The sequence below is a fragment of the Chenopodium quinoa genome, unplaced genomic scaffold, assembly GCF_001683475.1.
Source record: "Chenopodium quinoa cultivar QQ74 unplaced genomic scaffold, ASM168347v1, whole genome shotgun sequence".
Lineage (NCBI taxonomy): Eukaryota > Viridiplantae > Streptophyta > Magnoliopsida > Caryophyllales > Amaranthaceae > Chenopodium > Chenopodium quinoa.
Window position 1 is genome coordinate 4,252,208 of NW_018744537.1, and position 21,514 is coordinate 4,273,721.

At 38.1% G+C, this 21,514-nt stretch overlaps 3 protein-coding genes across 7 annotated transcripts; 1 reads left to right on the forward strand and 2 right to left on the reverse strand.

The window, feature by feature from the left end:
- Nucleotides 1–83: 83 nt before the first annotated feature.
- On the reverse strand, nt 84–7,624 carry LOC110698754 (MAR-binding filament-like protein 1-1). 2 transcript variants are annotated; one of them, XM_021876273.1, is made up of 4 exons: nt 7,056–7,624; nt 2,567–2,610; nt 2,319–2,459; nt 84–2,096 (listed from the first exon to the last, which is right to left on the reverse strand). In XM_021876273.1, the coding sequence occupies exons 1-4, from the start codon at nt 7,339–7,341 to the stop codon at nt 300–302; spliced, it is 2,268 nt and encodes a 755-aa protein (XP_021731965.1). In that variant the 5' UTR covers nt 7,342–7,624; the 3' UTR covers nt 84–299. The 2 variants fall into 2 exon arrangements, with proteins under 2 accessions (XP_021731965.1, XP_021731966.1); XM_021876274.1 differs by having other exon boundaries at nt 2,567–2,607; nt 7,056–7,623.
- Nucleotides 7,625–8,955: 1,331 nt separating this feature from the next.
- Nucleotides 8,956–11,316, forward strand: LOC110698755 (trihelix transcription factor ASIL1-like). 3 transcript variants are annotated; one of them, XM_021876276.1, is made up of 2 exons: nt 8,956–9,432; nt 9,606–11,316. In XM_021876276.1, exon 2 carries the CDS (start codon nt 9,832–9,834, stop codon nt 11,050–11,052), a length of 1,221 nt encoding a protein of 406 aa, XP_021731968.1. In that variant the 5' UTR covers nt 8,956–9,432; nt 9,606–9,831; the 3' UTR covers nt 11,053–11,316. The 3 variants fall into 3 exon arrangements, with proteins under 3 accessions (XP_021731968.1, XP_021731967.1, XP_021731969.1); XM_021876275.1 differs by having other exon boundaries at nt 9,621–11,316; XM_021876277.1 differs by having other exon boundaries at nt 9,701–11,316.
- Nucleotides 11,317–11,448: 132 nt separating this feature from the next.
- Nucleotides 11,449–17,062, reverse strand: LOC110698756 (pentatricopeptide repeat-containing protein At3g16010-like). Of its 2 annotated transcripts, none has more exons than XM_021876279.1 (5): nt 16,820–17,062; nt 16,278–16,371; nt 13,782–15,617; nt 13,548–13,675; nt 11,449–13,078 (listed from the first exon to the last, which is right to left on the reverse strand). In XM_021876279.1, exons 2-3 carry the CDS (start codon nt 16,351–16,353, stop codon nt 13,786–13,788), a joined length of 1,908 nt encoding a protein of 635 aa, XP_021731971.1. In that variant the 5' UTR covers nt 16,354–16,371; nt 16,820–17,062; the 3' UTR covers nt 11,449–13,078; nt 13,548–13,675; nt 13,782–13,785. The 2 variants fall into 2 exon arrangements, with proteins under 2 accessions (XP_021731971.1, XP_021731970.1); XM_021876278.1 differs by having other exon boundaries at nt 11,449–13,144.
- Nucleotides 17,063–21,514: the final 4,452 nt, after the last annotated feature.

Here is a 21,514-nt window from a genome sequence, read left to right on the forward strand (position 1 = left end):
CCTATATAAAACAAAAAAAAAAACAATCTACTGATTTGAGGGGGGGAAAAAAAAATACGAGTAGAGGCTTAGAGCACTAGAGATTAATGACTCAAATATTCAGTCAAAAGTGCCTGTGGATCTTGACAAAAAAGATTTACATACATCAGTTTCTAGTAACTCATCTTTACATGGCAATGGCAATGGCATTAGAATATATTACTTCGTGAAATTACAGTAATTATAAGCTAGAGCAAAATAATGCACGAAAAAAATCAATGATTAGAACCCAAGAAGGCAGACAATTTACCCGAGAGCTGTCACTGGCTACTTGTTCTTTTCCTCCGGGTAGTTTTCTTTACTGGTGCTGCAGTAGTATCAATAGCAGGCTCAGATTCTTGCTTTGGTTGGTTGTTAACAACTGTTTGAGTTTGAGATTCGGTTTCTTCCTCAGAATCACTGTTATTAGCAGGCGATTTTCGTTGCTTAGGCTTACCGTTAGATGCAGTTTTTGAGGAATTTACTTCAGCTCTCAATTTTAAAATTTCACCCTTTGCAGAAGCTAAATCATCTTCCAGTTTTCTGGCTTTCTTCTGCAAATTCTCTCTTTCAATACCAAGCCTCATAATAACACTCTGTGCATCTTCAAGGTTTTCTACGGTGTCTTGGGCAGCTTTCTTTTCAGTTTCAAGAGAATTGTTGAGGAATTCTTTTTCCTCCTCGAGACTGGAAATTTGGGAGTTAGACATCTCAAGATCTTTAGAAAGCACCAATGCTTGTTGATTCACCTCATCAAGTGATCTAGTTGCTTCATTCAGACTGGTCTCGAGAGATTTTCTTGCCTCCTTGTCCTTCAGTATTTGGTTTTCCAGGGTTTGTACTTCATTATTTAAGGAAGCAACCATCTTCTTCTCCTCTTTCAAATCATTGGTTGCACTTTCAGCCTTTTTATACACTTCAACCAATTCCTGCTGAAGGCTATCACAATTCTTAGATGTGGCTGTCAAATCCTTAGACACAATTTCTAGCTCCTTTTTAGTTCTATTCAGAGCCTCCTTCACTGAACTTAGCTCCCCAGCTAGTGTTTCTGAATGTAAAGTAGCCTCATTTAGGCTTCTCTGAAGTGACTCTCTTGTTGTTGAAAACTCTGCCTGAACTTTCGCGAGTTCAGCCTCAAGCCCTGAAGACAACTTTCGCGACTCTTCCAACAGCTTATTCAGATCAGATGCTTCCATTTTTGATGACTCAAAAGCTTCTTTTATCAGTTGAAGCTCCTGTTTTAAACTTTGCACAAATTTGGCTTCTTTATCAAGCATTTCCATATAGTTGTCCCTGTCTTGAGTCAGATCAGATATCAAAACCTGCTTAGCACTAGCTTCATTCACAAGCAGCTCGTACTTTTCTTTGAGTGCATTCAGTTCACTCTCTTTCTCCTCTAGAAGTCTCCTATCATCAGCTGTCTTTTTCTCAGATGATGACTTCAGATCATCATACTCATGCTCAAGCGTGTTAAGCTTTAATTTTAAATTGTCACGATCAACCGTCAAAGAATCAACACTAACATTCAGATCATCCAACATCGAATTCTTCTGCTCTAATTCATTTTGATACTTCAACAGCTCTTCATTCAAATTAATAATCTGTGATTTAAGATCATCAACCTCATCCCTAGTTTGTTTATAGGAAGAGTTCAAATCACTCAGATCAGAATCCTTTTGCGCAAGAGAGGAGTTAAGGCCTTGTATAATTTCCTCCTTTTCCTTTATTTCTGAACTCAACAAGTTAACTCTTTCTTGCAAGACTGCAACTGAGCCATCCTTCTCCTTCACTTTCTCTTCAAGTGAACCTTTTTCTTTTGCAGCCTTTTCAAGTTTTACCCCAAGATCTTCAATATCGAGCTGCAGCTGTTCTATTTTCTGCTTTTCACCTTGTAGCTCTCGACCTAGCCCAGTTATTGTGCTGTTTGCCGACTCTAAACGATCTACCAAAGACAACTGCTCTTCTTTTGCTTTGTTGAGTAGCTTATCCTGTTCTTCCTGTTTGTATGATAATTTTGACTCAAAATTCTTCTCCAAGGTTACAATGTCAGCATCCTTTTCCTTCAGTTGGTAGTTAAGCTGCAAGTTTCAAGACCGTTCAATAAGACAATAACAAACTATAAGAATTAACATGTTGCATCAAATTTTTGGGGACATTCCAAAATAAGTTAAGTAATAATGACACGAGGAAGTCTTATAGACTAAATATACAGATGAAAGCAGACGTTTCTATAAATAGAGGGAAAGGGAAGAATACCTAAAAATAATCAGTAAGAAGAAATGAAACAGATGATGGCTTACATATTCTATCTTCGCTTCTGATGTTGCCTTGTCCTTTCGCGCCAAAGAATAGAGAGCAGCAAGCACACCAGAACCAAGGAGTCCTATTGCATTTAATAGAGATAGAAAAGGATTTGATGATGGATTTCTTTGACGTGTTTGCTGCCAATAAAAGTTCCTCATTTCAGCTAATAGCTAACTTCACCAGGACGGAAAAAAAAAGTTAATCATTTTGAAGTATTTATCACAAAGAAAGAAAACAAACAAACCTCAATGGCTTGATTTTCTTCTCCGCTTCTTTCTTTATCTTCTGCTATAAAAGAAGTTACAGAACCATGTAAGAAACTCAGGACCACATAAACAGAAACCGCATTAACCATTGAAGCGTGTATACTGGTACATCTATCTTCCCCCACCCCCTAAAAGATACCCTTTAGATACCAACCCAAATCCCTAACCATGGTGTCATTCTATGGAAATCCAACCAAGTATGGGCCAAAAAGATTGGAAAGCTATTAGCCAAAAGCCTTTGAGTCTCTCCATGGAGAACCGCCCAAGTTACACCAAGAACCCCATTGTCGCAATAGAACTAGTGCTCCAATTGCTCTCTCCTTAGTGAAACACTTGGAGAAAATTATTAAACCCTCAATCTACACCTTCCACACACGCTCTTTTAAGAAGAAAATAGACAAGGGATTTGAAGATATCCAACTACAATACAGAACTACGTATTTATTGGCCTCTCAACAGACTATGTATTATTTTTTAACACCGATCACCAAAACTATCTTCTCGCCAATTAAAGAAGGATACATGCATCTGAATGTAACTGAGAGTTTTGGAATATGAACCCTAAGTTATTAAAAAATAATACTTCATAATAATTCGGAAATTTTGACTTTTACCACCTCCAAAAAACCACTTATTAGCTTTTACCACCTACATAAAAAAAAAAGTTTTATTTTACCACTAACAAAATTTCCAAAAATTGGATTTCACCACCAACTAACGGATTCATGGGGGCCCACCCTTTTGACGTTTCCTCTTCATCTCCCCCGATCTTCCATGTCAACCAGCCGGCAACGAAATCAACTCACCTCGGTTGCTCGAATGTTCGAGTAGGGCTAGGGAGGGGTCGGAATTTGGTGTTGGCTAAGGAGGGGGTCGGAATTAGGTGGTGGCTAGGGTTTTAGGAGTGCGAAATTTGGTGGTGACTAGGGTTTTAGGAGTGCAAAATTTGGTGAGGCTAGGGTTTTAGGAGTGGTCGGAATTCAGTAGGAGGGGGCTTTATGGGTGGTCGGAATTCGGTGGCTAGGGTTTTGAGGTCAGAAATCGGTGGAAAGGGGGCCGGAATCCGTGGTAGTGGCTGGTGCGTTGTGCGGTGCGGTGGCTGCTATGTGGCAAGTTGGTTGTGGGGCTGGTAGCCGGTCTAGCGGTGGGGCTAGTAGCCGTTCCGGCGGCGGGGCTGGTAGCCGGCCTGGCGGTGGCTGGAGCCGGTTGGTGGATGGGTTTTTATTTTATTTTTATTTTTTTGTTTTTTTAATTTTTTTTTTTTAAATTTTACCCAATAATATGGTGACACGTGTACATGGTAGGCCCACTAACAGATTTATGGACAGAATCCGTTAGTTGGAGGTGATTGGTGGTAAAAGCCAACTTTCATTTTTTTATGTGGTGGTAAAATAAAACTTTTTTTTATGTAGGTGGTATAAGCCAATAAGTGGTTTTTTGGAGGTGGTAAAAGTCAAAATTTCCTAATAATTAAATATATAAATAAAAATTAATGGGTTCTTTGTCCAGAATTAAGTTGGGAAGCCATTTTGGAGATAAGTGTTGTCGATGAGCCAAGCTTATTAAGAAAGAACAAAATTAATCAGTTGATTGAATAGTATAAATTACTACCAGAGAGAGAGAGAAAAGGGGGAGAGAAGGGGGGGGGGGGGTGGCAGTGCAGTAAGAACTACAAACAGCCTAAAACTGAGGGACACGTCTCTTTTAAGGATATATTTCAGTCTCAACCTCTTGATAAGAATAATTTAGCTTAAACATTCTTCAGCATCAACAACAAAGCCTACAAACATCCTAAAACTGAGGGACACGTCTCTTTTAAGGATACATTTCAGTCTAAACCTCTTGATAAGAATAATTTAGCTTAAACATTCTTCAGCATCAACAACAAAGCATACAAACATCCTAAAACTGAGGGACACGTCTCTTTTAAGGATATACTTCAGTCTCAACCTCTTGATAAGAATAATGTAGCTTAAACATTCATCAACATCAACAACAAAGCCTTAGTCCCATAATGATTTGGGGTGAGCTAACATGAATCGTATACGGAGCAGTCCGCAAAAAAATGTAATATAGAAAGAAAATGATATAATGAAAGTGGACAAAAAAAAAAAAAAAAAAACATAATAGCAAAAATGGGAGCAGTGTAAGTGAATGCCCAAAAAGAGAATACTAAAATTTAATATTGATAGTAGGGGGGGGGGTGGAAGGGGAGATAAAAAAAAAAAAAAAAAAAAAAAAAAAAAAAAAAAAAAAAAAAAAAGAGGGAAAATGTTAGTGAAAATACCAACATTTGAGAAAACCTTAACAAAGGAAATAAATAGACTTTGCAAAACACAAAGAATTTAGGAACCACCAAAAAAAAAGAAGAGGGTACATTTAAAGTCATGACATGTCCTCAACGAAAGGTTTTCCCTCCACCCTATTTAATCCCATATTTTCCTTATCCTCAAAAAACTCATCACTCTCAGTTAGGTCTTCCCCTACCCCTCACAATCACATTCCCATCACTTTGCCACTCTTCAAGCCTCCTTCACAGAGACTCGCTCGATCTCCATCTTACATGGCCAAACTACCTTAGGTGATTCTCCCTCATCTTGTTCTCAATAGATGTAACCCCTACTTTCTTCCAAATTATTTTATTTCCAAACCAACCCTTTCTAAAATTCTCCAAGGACTTCTAAGATATTGTTTAACTTCCTTAAATAAATGAATAGCAGGACAATTCAGATCAACATCACCTTCACCTAACTTAAATATCATCATCTGAGAGGATTGTGGAAGCCATCAGTCCCTAGGGCCTAGAGTCCTAGATCATTACTGTTTCTTACAGTTTGACTATAAGACTGTTTCTTAAGATTTGACCACCACCATGAGGATATGTTAAAGGGGGAATTGAGTTGGCTACAAATGATGAACTAGTTTCTAGGCTCTGTTCTTCCTCCGATTGAGAATGATCAACAATAATGATGGACAATTCTCTAGGCTTTGTCCCCTCTCTCTCACCAAGGGAAAACAAAAAGAAAAAGAAAACACTATAAGAATTCACAAAAACAAGCCTTGCACCAATATATCTGCTCATCCTTTGCAAATAAGAGAACATATAGGCGATAATGTGTAACAGTTCAAGCTTACTGTTTATGGCAGCTTCAAGGAGGCAACCTCCAGCTCTAATAGGAAGATAGAGAGAGGAAGAGAGGAAATAGAGAGAAAAGAGGAGGATTTATTATCATCCTCAACATAAAGATCAATTACAGCTCGTTCATTATTTATATCAGCAGCTAACAAATGAATTGATTAGTAAGTAACTTAAAAATTAACAGAATTCCTAGTTAAAGGAAAACAGAACTAACTCCTATTCTACTAATACTCCTGTTACATCATGTGATATAAGAAATCATTTATAGATCTGTAAATAGCGAGGATATCAGAAATCAGAATACACCAGGCTTCGAAATGCACAGGTAGCAAACAGAGGTAGCCCTAAGCACTAAAAAATTATATTAGGAAGTTGAGAAGAGACAGGGATTTGAACAGAACTAAAAAAAAATCTACAGCCTGCAGAAAGATGGGAAAACAGTATCCAGACTACTCACTATCCAGGCAACCAAGGGTGATCGAGAAGATAAAAAATGATGTAATGGCTAGTTCTCACCTCCTCTCTTTCATCAGACTGCAAATTTCACGTATGCCCTCTAAAATCATTGATAAATAACAGGAAAGAAGGACAAAGCAAACCATAAAATACTCAAAGGACTTAGCTCCACCTCAAAATATCTTTGCTGGTGAAGAAGACTCTTAGACATGTCGCATTGTCTCTTGAAAGCGTTGAAACCTTAAGATTAGGCCAATAATAATCTACAAAATCCTTTGAGCAACAAATTAACCTGCTAATCCACTTCCTAAATCCTAATTCTATATCTCACTGTCAAATTGCACATTCTTTCACCAACAACAAATCTTCTCTCCTTGACACCATCATTCGAAAGGATTATAATTCCATCTGAAACTATAAAATGTATGCTGATCCTTCTCAATCATCAACATTCCTGTCAATAGATCATCCAAACAGCCCAACTTCCTTTCCTAATGATTTGGAATAACATCCAAAAGCCGACGAATTATTAGTTAATCTTACACGCAACCTCCTATAAAGATTCTAATACTACTACAACTGAAAATTCAACTAAACTATTTCCCATCAATATATGACTGGAAAAAAATTATTTAAGAAAATCTATACATATACAGTAAAAGATGAAACAGTAATAATTCAATACACAAATACAGTGAAAATCGAGCAGAATTCCAGTGTTAAAGAGCATGAAACACCAGATTAAAACCCAGAAAAGTCACAGCATTAAACAAAGAATAATCAACACCCATCTCATCAAACACTAAAATTAGCAAATGCATGAAATTATTCCAAACAAAAAATTAAAAATCAATACCCTAAAACAGATTTACCAGAGGCAAAAGCATCATTATTCCAAGGCAAAAGGGGGAAAACTGAGATGCCCAGAAGCAACAAAGCTCTCCTTTTACAGGAATCAATATCTTGTGGGGTCAATTGGCGATGCAAAGAAGCCATTGGAACTCTGCAATTTTTACTGCTTCTTTTTTTACCCTCTGCATTTCGAAGGTAGAGGAAGAGTGGACGAGAAGAGAGAGAAAGAGATGAAGAAGAAGGATGAGAAGGAGGAGGAGAGAGAAAATGGTGAAGAGGAGAGTGTAAAAAATAAGAGCTTCCCATTTTTTAGTGTAAATCAACAATGGCGGATTTGGGTGATTTTGTTGTTTCTGAGATAGAGAAGAGCTCAGAGACTGACACCTTGGTTCAATGGTTTGGTTTGATTTATTCTTACTATCTCTATTTTTAATTTAAAAATTGTATTTTTCTCAACAAATAAGATGAGAAAATGTGGAATGTGATACTGTTATCAGTTTGTTGTCACCTGAGAAATTTTTGGAGCCCTTAAAAAACCCCTTAGCCATGTCTCGAGCGAGTGAGTAGTGAGTGATGCATAAGCATTTTAAGAGAGAGAGGAAAAAAAAAAGTCAATACAAGATAAGAATCGCAAGTTGTGATAAGAAAAATTATTACTCGTATAGATTATATTATCTTAATACACCCCTCAACGGAGTATTATGATGGACGAATCAGACAAAACAAAAAGCAATTGTATTTAATTTAGATACTACGTATATAAATAACACAATTAAGTTACGCCTCTGATATCCTCTAGACTTATTGTAAGTATCTTTTGTTGAAAGTTCAATAGAGTGCTCAAAATAAAAACTCACATATAAAGGAGAGGGAAAAGGGGTGAATGAAACCTAGATCATTGTCTTGTGGATAGAATAATTATGTTTTAATGTACCTTGTATATATATGAAAGCATCTCTTTACTTAATGTTTAAAAAGGAGCTAGAAGGCTTAGTGGACCACATACGTGCACCATCAGGCTGGACTTGGATTTGTGCTCTTTATTAGGACCTTTTTTTTTTCCTCTCGTGAATTGCAAAATATTTGACTTGTCATTATTAGCAAGATTTCTTAGTCGTTACAAATCAACTGCTACTTTAATTGAGTCCTTGATTTTGTTATTTGTTCGGTTCGGTTCCGTTATTTGCTCCTCTAATTAATTGTTACCTGCTTTTATTCTCCATGTCTAGCCTATTTAAACCCATTCCTTATTCAAACCAAAACACATAGAAATCATCACACATTTATTTCCTTAAAATTATTCTCTAAATCTGAGCAAAAAATATAATTTTTATTTGTTAATTGTGAATGCACACAATTTACAAAGTGGTGCTCATCCTAGAAGGTGACGATGGCAAAGTTTTTACTACATCGGGGATTCGGGGTAGTGCGATATCGTCCTTGAGGACATTGTTCATCTCCATATAGCGACAATTCTCAATTTCATCTATGTCACATCCAAATAAGTTTTTGTTGCTTTATTTTTAATATCTTTTGATTCAAAATATGAAATGAACTATCTAAATTTCTATGCAAGTGAACTAACATTTATAACGCAAGTTTAATCAATATCTTTACTACTCAAGTGAACCAACGTTTATAAGGCAAGTTTAAATGACCAAAGAGAATGTTGTTATGGTGTTGTAGACAATTTTTCGCCAACATGTTTAATTGCTCGCTTGCCTTGCAGCCTACCCTAATGTGCATCGATGTCGATGCTAGCTTGCTACCCATTACAATATACATCCCATTGTGACATGAAGTAGCTCCGACTTACTTTTCCCACCCCTACAAATCTGATCAATCATCGTTCAATTAAAGCAATACAAATTTAAGAGTTGATGTACTATATGAACTCTTATTACAAATTTTATGATTCCAATACCAACTTCAACCATTTCAACATAAATACAAGTAATTAAACTAGTTGACATTCACTTTTAACTCGATAATAATCTTGTCGCCCAATCTCGTACAACTATCTCTTGGCTCGAAGTAAGAGCCAACATGTGATCTGATGACATGAACGGTAACTGATTACCTGAAGCACAAAAATGAGATCATCACCATCAGCTGGCCGAGGATAACGCACTCAGCTCATTTAGCAGGGGACACATTCCCTGCTCTTCCTTCCTAAATCTTCAAACCCCCTTTTCTCTCTCATCCAAATGTGTTCAGTTTCCCCTTTTTAATTTCATCTGAAACCCTTTGCTGCAATTAAAATAAACAAATTTCCACCAAAATGTCATTTGGGGTTTTTCAATACCTTGAAATTGGGCGCTAATCAATGTCAATTTTCAATCTAGAACTGTAATTTGTTGGGAATTTTTTCTGGGTCACAAAGACGCAATCTTTGAGGTGAGATTCTGGATTTATTTGCGTTTTTTAGTCTTTATAATGTAGAATTTTTGTGGGTTATTACTGAATCTTGAGATTTTTAGGGTATTTTGTTGTTGTTTGTTGTAGATTTCCTTGATGTTTCAATAAAGGGTTTTGAATTGCATGTACATTTCATTTGTAATTCTGAGCAGATTTGATTAGTGTAGGTAGGAATTTAGCCTTTTTATGGAAGGAATTTGAGGTGTGATTGAAGATGCATTGTGGGCTGTTTGGAATTTTGGTGCAGAAAATCATTTAGTTGCAGTAAAAGCAGGCCTGAATTGTGAATTTTGATTTAAGGTAATCTTCTTGTGGTTGGAATGCAATCTTGATAAAGCAGTTTGAGGGTAACTTGTGATTTTGTTGCTTAAATTGAGAATGGATGATGATAAGGATAACGGTTCGAGATATATTCCGAAAGCATATGGTCTGAATGACCAGCAAGAGTATGGTTCCTCGCTCCGCCCTAAGGGTTCTGGATTCAGTGATAGGTATCCTAGGGAGAGTAATCGATATCCCGGTGATGAGGAGGAAGATATAGAAGATGAAGAATTAGGGGAAGAAGATGTGGAAAGGAATGGTGTTCGAATGATAGGCAAAGATACTTATGATGATGAGGGGGACGAGGAAGAGGAGGGGGAGGAGGAGGAGGAGGAGGAGGAGGATGACTCTGATGATGAAGAAGAGGACAATGATGATCACGAGGATGGTAAAAGATTTAATGGGAAGGCAGAGGATATCAGCAATGGAATGCCTAGAAAGAAGCGGAGGTTAAAGACTATAATATCGAATTATGAATTTGCTCCGCGTGTGCCCACCCCTACCGTTCAGAAAGCTACATTGCTTCAAGCTCAGCCATCATCTAGTGGGCAAAATTCTGTGGGAGATTGGACTGAAAAAGAGACTTTTGCCTTATTAGATGCATGGGGAGAGCGGTTTCTTAGACTAGGCAGGAAGAGTCTTCGTTCAGATGATTGGCAAGAAGTTGCAGAAAAGGTGTCACAGGAGACAAATGTTGAAAGAACTGATGCTCAATGTCGAAATCGATTGGATACATTGAAGAAAAAGTACAAAAAAGAGAATACCAGGTTGACAGCAGGTGGAAGTGGCGTTAGCCAGTGGGTTTTCTACAGAAGGATGGATATGTTGCTGTCTTCTCCACATCAGCAAACTGGCCTTTCATGTGGAATTGACTCGGGGGAGTATGTATTTATGAACTCTAACGTGTACTTGAATCGTGCAAATGGGTTGGATGAGATGAGAGATAGCCCGGGAAATTCAGATTATCTGAGAGATGAGGACGGCAATGATTCAGATGGACTCCCACCTAAGGGAAAGAAGAATAAAGGGAGAAGAGTTGACGGTTCTTCTGTCCAATTGCTTGCTGATTCTATTGAGAAATTCAGTGAGATATATGAGAAGATTGAAAGTAATAAGAGAAAGCAGATGACAGAGTTGGAAAAGATGAGGATGGATTTCCACAGGCAACTAGAAACACAGAGGAGGGAAATTCTGGAGAGAGCTCAAGCCGAGATTGCAAAAATAAGACAAGGCGACGATGATGAAAATGATCTCTCTGCTGAAAACCTCAGTGGATAGTGATCTAATATGTAGTGATTAGTATTCAGTTGTAGCTCGTAAATAATGTAATTCATGTTCATCGATTGCCTGCTAAATGTTGTACCATATTCTGTAATAGGGGGTTAGCATGGACAGGTTGTATTTTTACAGATTCAGGCACCTCATTTGACAGTTTATCAGAGTTTCTTAGGTTAAAGTCGATTCAAAGATTTCAACGCTTGGCAGAACTATATGTATTCCAAATCAATGGAAATTTATAACCATAATGCCTGTTTTAAGTCCTTTAGGCCTGCTATTCATAACTTTGCTGCAGAGAGCTTCTTTTACCACAATAGTTTTCTGGGTTCAACAAGTTAAACACAATTAGCGTCAACAAAGTGTATCTGACTCACCTTAGTTATGAACATTGTAACATTTCAATCAGCAGTGAAGGCATAATATGGATCCAGCCATCTGCATAGCATCACTCCTTTCCACACAGATCTAACTTGAGATGCCCAAGCTTTTTTATGTCCTGGTTCTTCCTCACCATCCAAGATCCAGGTACTTCAGTTCAGTCAAGGAGCAACCATTCAATACACGAGTTTAACAAGTTCCCGATGCTTCTATAAGGAAGTTTACCTCAACAACTTCAGGCCAAATTATAAATGGGTTTTTGACATCTCCAGAACCCCCATATAATCCAAAGACGGGTCACATGCATTCAGATAAGACAATGCAAATGCTCTAGTCTTAAATGGATATCTCAAAATAATAAAAAAAACATGTTATCAAAATAAACAAATTAATAAAAAAAATATGCATATATATGACTAAAGGAATGTGTTACAATAAATACTACATACTCCGTATGTATAATACATTCTTAAAAAGACAATAGTTATGTAACCAAAATATGGAATTAGTGAGAAACTTGTCATCAGTACAAAAGAAGCAATTTCCAGAGGAGAATGATTTTCCCACGCTCAACTCCAAAAGGATTAACTCCAGCTAGATGATGGGCAGCTGTTCCCATCACTTTTAACATGAGAAAACGATACAGAATTAAAAATATTACTCAAAACAAGAATGTCCTCCAGAATGGCATCAAGGTCCGTGTTAAAAATCGCTGCTCTGTTCAATCTGCTCACAAGTAGTTCACAATCCGACTCCGCCACTATGTCCTTCAGTCCGTATCTTCTACCAAGACAGAGCGCCATTACTATGGCTTTAGCTTCAACTATACTAGGGGACCACCAGGCTTTAATGCGGCATAGAGCAGCAAGCAGAACCTCCGCTTGACTGTCCCACGCCACCACTCCTAACCCGGCCCAACCTTCAGTATTCAGGGCTGCATCAATGTTCAGCTTAATCACACCATCAGGAGGGGGCTGACCATGTTTTCTGATGGGAGGGTTTCTTCATCACAGGCTTGGAATAATTTGTTTTGCATACATGCCTTGTTCTTCCTTTAACCTGAACACACGGTTCAGTAAGATAGTGTTTGGCGTTTCTTTCCTGTCAAACACTTTCTTATTTCTTTCAGCCCATAACCACCATGCTAGGATGGAACCACGCTACTTTAATTTGGTGTCAATATTCCTCCACTTTGCCAGCATCTCACAGAAGGATTTTGAGTCCCCAACTTCCCATCACGCATCAAGATATTGCACTTAGTCTCCTCCCACAGACTCCTAACTCGGATACATTCATACAGTACATGCCATGGACTTTCTTGTTCTGACTGGCACCAAGAGCATGAAGAATCCTCAATCAGGTGGCAGCTCTTATAAATAGTTCAGGTAGGAATTGTGTTGGTACACAATTTCCAAAGAAAGCGGCGGACCTTAGGTGAGACATCAAGGCTCCAAATTTCAACCCAAGCGTGATGAACTTCATCAAAATTACAGCTTTTCCTTAGCATATAAGCTGATTTTACAGTGTACTCACCTTTCCTTCGAAAAAGCCCAGGATATTTCATCCTTTGGGGCACTACTGATGGGGATAGCAAGTATGCATTTCTGATCCCTAACAAGTAACAAATCAGTCCTCCATTCCATACGCTCTGCATCAATTAGATCACTCTCATTAAAATAATCCTCTAACAAATCAGTCCTCCATTCCATACGCTCTGCAATTCCCACGTGATTATGTTTTTTGTTATGTATAGTTCACTAACATTGGTCAAAGTAGAGCATGTGAATAGTGCTAAAGTCTAAATAGGCATATTTATAAAAAAAATGGACTCTTAATGAGTAATTTTTTCATCCATTAAATTTATTTTTTTTTTAAAAAAAACCAAGAACAAAACAAAAAACTAAAAACTTTCCTGAGGATGACATATTAACACTAAAAAGGTGCTTCTATAAATGCATGATTTTGCTTGTTGCTTGGGATGTAAGATTGGAACACAAAGACTTGTTTAGTTGTTATAGATGAAAACAACACTACAAAACATAAATAGCTAGAAAATCAGAAGTGCAAACTAGCCTGATCGCCAAAGCCAGAAAGGAATTGGTAGGAGAGATGCTTACTCATCAATGAACTTAGGATATTACAGCCTCACTTCATCCAATACTGTAACAAATGGCTCATCAGACTAATATGAAAACCAACGAAGCATTATGAAGAAAATATCCTCATAAATCACGCAGATATCGACCTATCATTACACTGGAAAGGTTAGTATTTAGATTTCATAACCCATGAAAATTTAAACAAATGAATAGTCAATTAAGGCAGCAGACAGTAACAAACAAGCAGCATACCTGACTACTGTGCAAAAGTTGGTGGTGTAGGCTCATCATCTATCTTTCCCACTGCCTCAAGAAGTGATGAATATGTAATTTGGTCATACTGAAAACCATTGTTATTCATCTCTTTCATCAATTTCACAGACTCCTCAAACATACCAGCACGACTAAGACAACTAAGCATAGTATTGTAGGAAACAGCATCTGGTTTGATGGGTAAATTCTTCATCTTATCAAACATTTCTATTGCTTGTTTTGGACCACCTGTTCGAGCCACACCATTTAATATAATATTTCGTGAGTTTATATCTGGTGCACAGCTATTTTCTTCCATAGTCTGAAGCAACCTTTGTGCTTCATTTATCATGCCAGCTCTCGCCAATGCAGACATAAGTGCATTATAAGCATAAACATTTGGACTGCAGCCAACTTTCTTCATCTCATTGAAAAGATCTATTGCTTCATCAAGACAACCACTTTTACCATACTGTTTAATCATTACGGCATAAACTCTAGCACTTGAGGTACCAGAGGTTTCTTTCAGCTCCTGGAATAGCTCCTTTGCAGCATCATATCGTTTTGCTTTTCCAAGGCTATTAATCAGACTGCAATATGCTGCTGGGCAAGGAGGAAAACCCTTCTCATCCATTTCTTCAAGAAGCATCAAAGCCTCCTCAACTCTATGCTTCTTGCAAAAACCATCAATCAGAATGGAGTAAGTGTAAGAGCTAGGGGCAATCCCAACTCCCTTCATTTTATCGAACAATGCAGAGGCCTGAGCTAGTGGAGCATTGGCTTCAAATAAACATTTGATTACTGTGTTATATGTGACCACATTTGGTATACACTGCAAAGATTCCATATCTTCAAACACCTTAAGAGCCTCAGCCAAAAAACCAGACCTGCCTAAAACATTTATTAAGTTGTTAATTAAGACAACATCTGGCTTGCATCCTTCTTTTAGCATACTTAAAAAGGTGTCATAAGCCTCATCCACTCGGCCAAGTTTACCTAGTCCCTTAATCAATTCAGTATACGTGTAAACAGTTAGAGAACACCCCTTTTCTTTCATTTCTTTGACCAGATCCAATGCCTTGTCAGCCCTGGCCTGCTTGAAATAAATGGCCAATATTGCTGTATAGATCTTTGCATTGGGAACTAATCCGTTCTCCTTCATCTCATCAAACAACCTCACAGCAGAATCGTCACGGCCCAGTTTTCCAAATGCTTGTATCAAAGCACCGTAAGTTACTGTATCAGGGAAGCAGCTGTCATCATTACACATCTCATTATAAAGCTCATGCACCTTTTCATACTGACCACCTTGCATCAACATCAAGATGAGGGAGTTGTAAGTGCTTGACGTTGGTTTACACTTGTGCCTTTTAATCTGATAGAAGATTGAAACTGCTTTGTTCAGCATCTTAGCATGGCCTAGAACTCTCAGAACTTCAGAAAATTCAGATGGGCTAAAGTGACATGAGCTTCGAACGAAGTCTTGGATTGTCTTCCAAAGTTCACTAGCTGATCCAGCTTCAAACAAACAATGGATCAAAGCCGTGTAACTGGTAGAGTCATGCTCAAAATTCCTCCTTTTCCCTGCCCACTTAAAGAACTGAATCTTGACATTTATATCAACATCTATTTTAAGAACTTCACATACCAATCTATGATCCACCCTTAGCTTAAGTACTTCCAAAGCCTTTTCAGCATCAGGCCCCCACTTAAATACTTTCAAAATCCTGATAAATCTCTCGTCTAATGCTCGAGCATAACTCTTTCGACTTGGTGACGTGTTTTGGGTATCAGACACTGGATTTTTTACGAGAAACATTTTGACAATCTCATTATCTGCAGTGTGACAAAAGACATGTAGGAGTAAAGGAACATTATTCAGATGTATATACAGTGATGGACATATGACTGATAGAAGATAGCAGGCAAGAAACAGACTCCAGATCATTTTATTATTATTAAACACTCGACCAATGAAAAGAGCAGAAATCAGAACCAATGTTCCATTCAACTATCATTTGATGCTATACAAGTCAGAGTTGTCTAGAACCTCATTTCAAACACAAACTAAAATGCCTATATGGTCAGCTCAGTTCTTTTTTCAAGAATGTGTTTGTGAACAATAAAGTAAAAAAAGTTAAAGGAAGTCCTAAGATTTGGGAAGAAAGGAAGAAAAATTAAGTATAAGGTTGGTTGAATTGGTTCTCTTAAAGTGGAGACAACATAACTTCAGTTCACTTCTTGCTATGTCTTTGTCAAACCAAACTCATGCAAATCCCGCTTATCAACCAAACAATTCAAATGCCACTTCCCAAACTTTCTCTTCTCTTCTGTCCTCTTCCCATCAAATCAGAGCAGCAGTTCAAAACTAGCATGGTTTTCTTTTTGAAATGAATAGCCAAAATACATACATTGTAAGTTTGTAACATTAAATGCACGACAAAAAATCCTAAAATTAGCGGAGTTTTACATAAGGATTAATAGCGTGCACTCTACCTGTTTGTTTAATTCGTTGGCATAATCTAGGAATCGCTGATATTGCTCGCCTTCCAGTAGCCACACCAATCATCATTTCTCCCGCGTTAAGCCCCTACAAGTAAGTTAATCCCACACGAAACCCCCATCAAATGATAGAATACCTCAACAAACAAAAAAACACCCAAAACGAAGAGTTCATCACTTTGGGTCACTCAACACATTGCTATCATTTTCAATTAACGAACAAATTCAGGCTCGTTGCTGAGTCAGGGCAAGAGAGGCAGCTGCTTTGGGTCATGATTCCATGTTCATAGTTCATTTCAAACATTTAAGGGTTTTGCAACACATTATCAACCAAATTTGACTCAAATATCAAATTAATTCTTCTTGTTTAAGCAAATGAATACCAAAATTCTAGCATTGTAATAATGTTTCAATAATTACATTATAAGCAATAGTTCAATAATCAATCATACATAAAAGAACCCTAAATTGAGTTAGATTAACGATTAACACTAGAATGTGAAACTGATATTTGATGATCAAGAAAAACATCTTACTTCTCAGTAGCTGCTTCAATGGAAGAGAGAAAGCTCAAAAGCCGCTTCAATAAAGAAAAGAAAGCTCCAAAGACGCTTCAATGGAGGATTCAGAGTACGCTTCAATGGAGGAAGAGAGAGAGGGTGCACTTGAAAAACAATACAAGTATTAATTGTTTTAATTATATTGGAAAAATTGATAATTACTCACTCTCTACTCTCTACTCTCTAGTCTCATTGTTCTATGGAGTAAAAGTTAGGGGTAAAGTTAGGGCGTTCAATATTCTGATTAATCACGAAATTCAATTCACTATTTGGATTGGATTTTTTAAAAATCAAATCGAGTTGAAATTTTGAAAAATCTAATTTTTCAAATCAGATTTGATTGATCAAATAAATTGAAATTGTTCTTGAAGTTATTAAATATAAGTATAAAATTTTCAAATTTAATACTACCTCCTTTTCTTATTATATACAACAAAGGAATATTTTATGTCTCATAAATAATGTCTCTTTGTTAATAATAAGAAACGGAGGTGGTAACATAAATAGGACAATAAGTTAACCCAATTAATCAATTTTAATCCTCCTCAACTCATATTTTGAAATTGGGATCAATATAAGTCAATTTGTAATATTTTATAACTATCTAATACATTAATAAAATGGGTCATTCACTCGTTTGGCCCCAAAAAAATTATAGTTTAATTTAGTTTAGAATTTCGGATTAGATCCAAATTATTTATATCTAATTCACATTGGTTTTAGAGAAAGTTCGATTAGATTGGATTCAATTATTCAAAACTAAATTTTAATTCAAATCAGATTGGATTTGACCCAAATCCAAATCAAATACTGAATAAATACATCTATACCAAAATCGGAAAGGTGCTGATATTCAGATTCTAGAATATGTCTTAAATATTGTGAAAAGTTAAATGGGCAAACAAATAGGACCAAAAGAAGATTCAAAATGCATGGACTGTGTACAAATTTACTAATGTGTTTAATAAGTTATCGGAAATGATAGTTATTTTGAAATTTGTTTTAATGTTTTAATTTTTGAACAAGATAGTCAAATTTGCATAGACAGATGATTATGGCATGTCGAGAAAAAGGAGGTTACAGCAAGGGACTTGTTATTCATCGCCCGCAAATCTCTACATAAAGCCCACATTTTATAATTTTTTGACAAATTTGCCCTTTTTATAATTTTAACCGAAGATAAATTTTTCGCACTAAAAAAATGTGGAGCAGCACCGGATCGCCGAGGATCACCGGAGAATCGCCGTCGTCATCGGAAAACGAGGTTCGTAACGCATCGTAAGGACGAAATGGTGGCTGGCGCCTAGCCAAAAGGCCATGCCGTGGTTGTGGCGCCTAGCCAGGACGCCGCCACCGTGGTCACGGCGCCTGGTGGAGAAGCCTCGACCATGGTAGTGGCGCGTGGCCAGGACGCCGAAGCCACGGCCAGAGCGCCTGGCCAGGACGCCGCCACCATGGCGGCGGCGTCCTGACCAGGCGCCCCGGCCGTGGCTCCGGCGTCCTGACCAGGCGCCCAGGCCGTGGCTCCGGCGTCCTGGCCAGGCGCCACTAGGGGAATATATATATATATTTTTTATTTTTTTTTTTTGATTTTTTAATTTAATCCCCTTTTTTTTTTTTGTTTTTTTGTTTTGTTTTTGTTTTTTTTTTATTGGTTTGTTTGTTTTTATTTTTGTTTGTTTTTCTTTTTTTTTTTTTTTTTTTTTTAATTTAATCCCTTTTTTTTTTTTTTTTGTTTTATTTTGTTTTATTTTGTTTTGTATTTGTTTATTTTTTTTTATTATGGTTTTTTTTGTTTGTTTATTTATGTTTGATAAATTTGAAATGAAATGTGTGTTATTATTTTGTTTTTTAAATGTATTATGCGTTAAATATAAAAATGATATTTAGAAATTTAAAATTTAGAAATTGCGTTTGTGATAATTTTGTGTTAAGTGTATTAATTTAATCTTAATGTAATTATATTTATACGTTATATGTTATTGTTACAGGATTATGGTGGAGACGGAAATGATTACAGTGGGATTTTTGTACATGATGGCCTGTTCGAAGATGCTCAACAAGCGATTGATTGGGCAAAACAGGTTGCAATTAGATCAGGCTTTTGTTTAGTAGTAGCAACTCATAAATCTCAACGGGATGGTAGAATGGATGGTAGAATGGATGCTTTGTACCATGCTCGCGTGCAACAGTGGAACAATTTAATTGCCATGTAGTTTTTGTTGATGTACACCTACCTTTTACTATGAGGCCTTGTATTGTCAATACTATGTCATTTCTATGTGTTCATTTTTAAAAGATAATGTTTCATTTTAAAAACTAACAACAATAATTTCACAATATTACAAACTAAAAAGATAATATTGAATTTTAAAAACTAAGAACAATAATTTCAAATATTACAAACTAAAAAGATAATGTCTAATTTCAAATATCAGTAATCCCTCTGTGACGCCCACTGCCACTGCTCAAGAGTCCGTTCCAGATCGTCAATAACAGCTCTGCCTGATGCACTCGTCATGCAGTCCCTTTCCTCAAAAAGTCGGTGTCCCAACTGCATAATCTTGCCCATCCACTACACAAAACAAAAAACATGAAACGACGTATTATACATATATATATTAAAATAAGAGAACAACAAATAAAAGATGAGACGTACCGCATAAGAGGCAGTGGCAGGTGGCACATCGTCATCATCTGCGTCGTCGATGTCTTTGATCAACCTCGGGTGCGAGTGCCGGATGTACCATTCCATGTTTGCCGGCCATTGGACGACGTACTCCTTCGACGACGCAGATCGTACCGCCTTACTGGGCCATGCCGGTGGAGGTGGGACAACTTGGACAAATCCAAGCTGGCGAAGACAGCGCTGCGGCATGTACGCCTCTACGATCTCGCGATACTGAATCAGTCCGGTGTAGAGGGTCCTGGGTACCCTATTACTAGGGTTCTGGCCGAAAGGCATCCAGTTCACCTGCACATTATTTAAAATCAGTAACAGTCATAAAATAAAGCATCAGATTGTAAAAGTAGAAATAATTTAATCACTGTACCTCTAAGGGGGACATCCTGTCAAGCGATAACCGTATGGAGCGCAGGCGGTCAACGGACTTCTTCTCGACACGCGGACTCCACGCACAGGCACGTGGCTGGCCATCACCAATGGGAACCGGGTCGCGGTGTGGTCGAAACGCAGGAAAATACTCATATATCCAGGTCTGTAACAACGTCAGACATCCAGTGATACCTGCTGCATCAGCCCGGCTCGAGAATCCTAACTGGCGATACAGATACGCCAGCGTAGCCGACCCCCAAGAAAACTGGCCTACTCTGTCGGGCTCACACGCGTCAACTATGTCGCGTGGCCTGAGCTTGTTCCCGCTCTTATCCGGAAACAAGGTACACCCGAGAAGAAGAAAAACATATGCAGCCAGCTGTGTGTCCTGCGTCCTACGTGCCGTAGGGTGCAAACATCGCTGCAAGACGGCTGCGATCTTAACGCCGCCGTGATCCCACACACCAAGTGCCGATGTGTACAGCGCAGCCCTATCCACCGCCAACAGCTCCGCTAGTAAATCTGCCTGATCCGCATCAGTGACGACAGATGCTCGGTTTCCCTCCACGGGAATCCCAAGGATGGCCTCGACGTCATGCAACATGATCGTCATCTCACCGAACGGAAGGTGGAACGAGTTCGTATCCGGCTGCCATCGCTCAACGAAAGCCGTGATCAGCGTCCAGTCAATCATGTCGTGCATGGTGGCAGGAAGGTGACTCACTCTAGTGCCCCTCAATCGCCCGACCATCTCGCTCTCCTCCGGCCAAGCATCAGCCCAGCTACACAAAAACCTACAAGTCTTTTCCCGGGTTTGGCATTTCAAAATGCCTGTATCCAAAGCCCTCTCCTGGTCCTCCCAAATACGGGTAGCGATGTGTCCTAAAAAGCTAGGAATCACGCTCCCGTCTATAGGTCCCCCGGCCACCTCACCCCTCACCATCCAAGAATCATTAACGGCCCTCGACCGTTTTCTGCTACCCGCAGACACAGTGGACGCAGATGATGTGCCAGATCTACTAACAAACCTACCATCTCGACCCTTACGCACATCTACCCTATGCGTCTCATACGTATCATCAAGCCTCTGACTGAATGGACCGTAATCATCATATGGTCCACTCTGATCGTCGACATCCTCATCTGCATCATCCTCGTCCTCGACCTCCTCCTCCTCGACCTCCTCCTCCTCCTCCTCATCATCATCTTGATCGTCCGCAGAACAGTGCACCCGTTCTCTGCGGGCCGAGGCCGAAATACCACGGGATCTAACGTGTCTGGGCCCCGAGCTCTCCATTGAGTAGATCGTACTCCTCACGACGTCAATACTCTTCCCCGCACCAGGTCCAAATTGCGATGTCTAACTCCAAGTAAATAACGAAACATAATAACGAAAACAAATTAAAAAAAGTCGAAAATAAACACAAAAGCAAATAAACAAGTCACGGAAATAAAATTATAAACATAAAAAATATAAATATATACAAGACAATATACATATAAACATAAGAAATATAAACATAAACATATACCAAAAACAAAAAATATAAACTACAAACAAAAAAAAAACAAACATAAACAAAAACAAAAACAAAAAATATTACCAAAAACAAAAA

What these genes read in the sequence shown, in the direction of transcription:
- LOC110698756 (XM_021876279.1), bottom strand. Translation starts at nt 16,353, where the DNA reads ATGATGATTGGTGTGGCTACTGGAAGGCGAGCAATATCAGCGATTCCT. An exon ending in CCAACGAATTAAACAAACAG is followed by an intron (nt 15,618 to 16,277) that starts GTAGAGTGCACG and finishes GTCACACTGCAG; the next exon opens with ATAATGAGATTGTCAAAATG.
- LOC110698754 (XM_021876273.1), bottom strand. Translation starts at nt 7,341, where the DNA reads ATGGGAAGCTCTTATTTTTTACACTCTCCTCTTCACCATTTTCTCTCT. An exon ending in TAATGATGCTTTTGCCTCTG is followed by an intron (nt 2,611 to 7,055) that starts GTAAATCTGTTT and finishes CTTCTTTTATAG; the next exon opens with CAGAAGATAAAGAAAGAAGC. An exon ending in AAGAAAATCAAGCCATTGAG is followed by an intron (nt 2,460 to 2,566) that starts GTTTGTTTGTTT and finishes TTTTATTGGCAG; the next exon opens with CAAACACGTCAAAGAAATCC.
- LOC110698755 (XM_021876276.1), top strand. Translation starts at nt 9,832, where the DNA reads ATGGATGATGATAAGGATAACGGTTCGAGATATATTCCGAAAGCATAT.